Genomic DNA, 5,083 nt, shown 5'->3' on the forward strand with positions numbered 1-5,083 from the left:
TAATCTCTAGATCAAACTCCTGAAGCAGCAAAATCCATCGAATAAGCCTAGGCTTCGCATCCTTCTTCGCAAACAAGTACCGAAGAGCTGCATGATCCGTGAAAATAATAGTCTTTGACAGCACAAGATAGGAACGGAATTTGTCGCACGCGAATACGACTACCAGCAACTCCTTCTCCGTCGTGGTGTAATTTTCTTGGGCGTCGTTTAGGGTCTTGCTAGCGTAGTAAATGGGATGAAAGTGTTTCTCCCTACGCTGCCCTAGAACGGCCCCAACAGCAAAGTCGCTGGCATCGCACATGATCTCAAATGGGAGGCTCCAATCGGGAGCAATCAGAATGGGAGCACTCACTAACCTCTCCCTAATCAACTCGAAGGCCCTCAAACACTCACCGTCGAACACGAATGGCCTATCCTTCTCTAGCAGTTGGGTCATCGGGCGAGCAATCTTCGAAAAGTCGCGGATGAAACGGCGGTAGAATCCCGCATGACCCAAGAAACTCCGAATCGATTTCATAGAAGTAGGCGGCGGGAGCTTGGAAATAACATCAACCTTGGCTTGATCTACCTCAAGCCCCGCCTATGAAATCTTGTGCCCTAGCACAATTCCCTCTCGAACCATAAAATGACACTTCTCCCAGTTAAGCATCAGGTTCGTCTCCTCACATCGAGTAAGCACACGCTCGAGATTACGCAGACAGTGATCGAAGGAACTCCCAAACACAGAAAAGTCATCCATGAACACCTCCATGGAGTCCTCGATCAACTCGTGAAAGATCGCCACCATACAGCGCTGAAATGTGGCTGGAGCGTTACATAACCCAAATGACATGCGTCGATACGCGAAGGTGCCAAAAGGGCATGTAAATGTGGTCTTTTCCTGATCCTCTGGTGTAATAGGGATCTGGAAATAACCTGAGAATCCATCAAGAAAGCAATAGAACTGCTGTCCTGACAGTCGCTCCAGCATCTGATCAATGAATGGCAAAGGAAAGTGATCCTTGCGCGTGGCATCATTGAGTCTGCGATAATCTATGCAAACTCGCTAGCCGGTGACGGTCGGGGTGGGTATCAACTCATTCCTATCGTTGACGACCATTGTCATACCCCCCTTCTTGGGGACCACCTGGACGGGACTCACCCATGCAGAGTCCGAAATCGGGTAAATCAGTCCTGCATCCAGCAACTTAATCACCTCTTTCTTCACAACCTCCTGCATATTAGGGTTTAGCCTTCTCTGAGGCTGAACCACCGGCTTAAACTCCTCTTCCATCAAAATCCTGTGCGTGCAAAACGAAGGGTTAATACCCTTGATGTCCATCAGCTTCCACGCAATAGCCTGCTTGTGCTCTCTCAAAACACTCATCAGCTTCTTCTTCTCCTCCTTCGTCAATCCAGCAGAAATGATGACGGGTAACTGCGATCCCTCGCCCAAGAATGCGTACTCCAGGGGCGGGGGTGCCTCAACAGACGGTCTCTCCTTCGGAATCTCCTCCTCCTCGATAACCTCAAACACCTCGAATCTAGGGGAAGGCTCGGTAGCCTACAACAGAGGGTCCTGCTCAACATCTAACTCAGTGACCTCACTCCCCTGATCATCCATACTAGCATCATGCGTATCGGACGCATCTCTCCCACAAATCTCGCTGAGAAGGCCACCCACATGTGACATAAGAGTATCGATAAAGTATAGAGTGTCATCATGCTGCTGGGTATGCCTCATAGAACGCTGAATGTCGAATGTGACCTCATCCTCATCTACTCGAAGAGTCAACTTGCCGTCGTACACGTCAATGAGTGCTCGTGCGTGGCAAGGAATGGACGACCTAATATCAGTGGGACCTCAGAGTCCTCGTCCATGTCAAGGATGACGAAGTCAACTGGAAACACGAATTTGTCGACCTTCACCAACATGTTCTCCACGATGCCCCTAGGAAACTTCACCGATCGATCGGCGAACTGAATACTCATGCGCGTAGGGGAAGGCTCTCCTAGGTCAAGCTTAGCGAAAATGGAATAGGGCATGAGATTTATGCTAGCACCTAGGTCAGCAAGCGCATTGCTGACAGTAAGATTCCCAATCAGACATGGGATGGTAAAGCTACCAGGATCAGTCATTTTCTTTGGCAGCTTGTTCTGCACGACAGCATAACACTCCTCACTCAGGGTGACAGTCGAAAGATCCTCTAATTTCTTCCTATTCGTAAGAAGATCCTTCAAAAACTTCGCATACTTTGGCATCTTCGCCAAAGCCTCGACGAGCGGGATGTTCACGTGTAACTTCTTCAGCATCTCCATGAAACGACCATACTGCTCCGCGTCCTTACCCTTCACTAACCTACCAGGGTAAGGGGGTGTCGGCTTGTACACCCTCATCGGCTCCTTCTCTGCATCCTTCTTCTCTACTGGAGACCCGCTGGACTGTGCTGTACTTGCTGGGCGCAGCCTAGGGTGCACTTTGCCAGCAGGGGTCTCCATCTCAATCACCTCGTCGACCTCCGGGTCCTCATCGACTACCGGCTCGACCTCTACAGATCCTCGACCACTCCTCGTAGTAACAGCCTTTGTAGTGGCATTTGGATTACCCTCAGTGCTACTAGGGAGACCACCAGGGGGTCTCTGACTCAACTTCTCTGACATCGCACCTACAGTCCTCTCAAGATTCTGGAAAGCCATGCTCTGATTCTTCATGAAAGTCTCATGCTCCAAGAATCGCGACTGGTTCTCCTGATGTCGTGCCTCCTCTCTGGTCATGAACTGAGTCAGTAACTGTGTCTGCTGAACCAGGGTCTCTTGATGCTGCTTCATTGTCTCCTGGTTCTGCCTCAGCATCTCCTCCAACGTGGGGCTTTTGACGAAACTCTTGGATCATGCTCCTCAGACGAGCGATTTTGGAAGGAGGGAAATACTTATCTAAGAATTTTTCTTTCATACCGGCCCAAGTAGTAATGGATCCCGCAGGAAGGGATTCCAACCAAGCATGGGCGCGGTCAGCGAGCGAGAATGGAAATAGGCGCAGCTTGCAGGCATCCTCGGTGACACCTTGCTCCTGGAACGTATCGCAGATAGCTGAAAAGCGCGAGAGATGGACATTCGGGTCCTCAGAAGGTAGTCCATGGAATTGGATGGTGTTCGTAACCATCGTGATGATCTGGGGTGGAATCTGCAAGCGATTAACCCCGATAGCGGGTCGGGTAATGCTGGAACGAGCATTAGCCGCATTCGGCCTGGCGTAGTCTGCGACGACTCTCCTAGCTGGGGCTTCGTTGTCACCCATAGTAGAAGCAGAAGATGAAGTGTGTACCTGACTAGCTCGGAAAATGCGATGGCGCTCGTGGAAATCTCGCTCGGGCTCAGACGAAGCAGCAAATGAAGGTGGCCCCTGTGAACGAGTGTGGTGCATACAATGAAGAAAACTACTTAAACAAAGACTAAAGGAAATCTAACCCTAAAGGCACAAATTGCAAGCAAAAGGCACCTAAAGGCAATGAAAATCTATGAAAGCAAATAAACAACTATATAGACGACTCGGGTCGTTCTCTAAAGTGCCAGTGTCCCCGGCAACGGCGCCAAAAACTTGATGTGTTAAAATGTGTATATTAAATTCGAACAAGTTTTAAAAATGGAATCACAACCTAAACCACACACAATCGGCAAGTGCACCGGTCGCAGTGTAGTGTAGATGGCAAGACCGGATATCAATCCGTGGACACTATATGCAAACTCTAGATACTGAACCTCTATCGAATAAATAGTCAAATTTTTAGATTTGTTTTGAGTGATTTTAAATAATTAATTAACAACTAAAATAAGCAAGAAAACGTAGGAAACAAAACAAGCAAACGAAGCAAACATGCGAGCAAATTGTGATCAAATATATATGAGATAAAGGCTACCTAGGTGTCGAATCCCTAGAATCATGCAATGCTAACGTGACAATGATAACGGTTAAATATCTATTTCCCTCGATTGACCCCCCGCTAGAGATGTCCCAAACAAGAAAGCAAGACTAAATGTGAAGTGCTAGAACGAACAGGCTCGAGCTATCGATACCAAATCCTACGAAAATAGAATCCTTTTGACCTCAGAGACAATAATGTTGAGAGAGAATCCCACAATCGCAAAGCAAACCCAACTTTGATAATTGGAATCCTAGGAAACCCTAATTACGATGCAATAAACGAGCCCGAGCTATCGGTCACCCAATCTACCCACCAATAATTAGCTAATAACCTAGCTCACCCTAATCTCTTTCGAGTCACAAGATGAGGATGCAAGTTTTAATATCGTGATTTTAATTATTAATCAACTTGGTCAATTTCTCAACACAATATTCAACCCGAAAATCCTAAGATAACCGAATTAAATTAAATCCTAAGTCTAGGGGGAATTTCTTCGTGCCTAAACCGCTGAATTTATTGACAAATAAAATAATCAAAATATACCAACATGCAATATCAAGATCAATATCAAAGCAAAGTTATGTAAATCACATCAAATAACCGAAAACATGTCACAAACACATTACAATCTTCTAGTTCATCAAAACCTAGGTAGTTTCAAAGTTTAGCTACTCATAGTCAAGAACCAAACAAAAACACAATCAAAATTACAGTTCATCGTAAAAGCAAATAAAAATTAAGCTACTAGCCTGCCTGCTTAAATTATTTCACGTGCCTGGTAGCTTGCTTAATAATTAATTTGACTTTTGACGTGCCTGCTAGCGTGCTTCCAATTCTTTTCTTCGTCGAAGATCCCAGTTGACTTTTTGACGTGCCTACCAGCGTGCTTGAAAATCAATGAAAGTCAAATAGGGATCCTGTTGCTTGCTGCCGTCAATGTTGTTTTTGGAAAACAATGATAATATCGACCAATTGCCTCCCCTTTTGTTTTGATGCTGTGTCCCTGTGTCTTCTGTGCTTTTTCTTGAAAACAATAATTCGTCTCCCTACATCACGTCCACCTTCTCTATATATATTATCTTTCCATTGCATTAGGGTTTTTATTTTTAATACCCACTAAGTTTGTTTCACAAGCCCAAAACCATGAAACAATAACTGTTTTCGAAATGCATGAAGTTTAT

At 45.9% G+C, this 5,083-nt stretch overlaps 1 protein-coding gene across 1 annotated transcript; it reads right to left on the reverse strand.

Annotated features, from left to right (window-relative positions):
- Nucleotides 1-2,698: 2,698 nt before the first annotated feature.
- Nucleotides 2,699-3,277, reverse strand: LOC110943880. Its single transcript, XM_022185610.1, has one exon. The coding sequence runs from the start codon at nucleotides 3,275-3,277 to the stop codon at nucleotides 2,699-2,701; it is 579 nt and encodes a 192-aa protein (XP_022041302.1).
- Between the last annotated feature and the right edge of the window lie 1,806 nt (nucleotides 3,278-5,083).

Source organism: Helianthus annuus, chromosome 5 (assembly GCF_002127325.2).
Source record: "Helianthus annuus cultivar XRQ/B chromosome 5, HanXRQr2.0-SUNRISE, whole genome shotgun sequence".
Taxonomy (NCBI): Eukaryota; Viridiplantae; Streptophyta; class Magnoliopsida; order Asterales; family Asteraceae; genus Helianthus; species Helianthus annuus.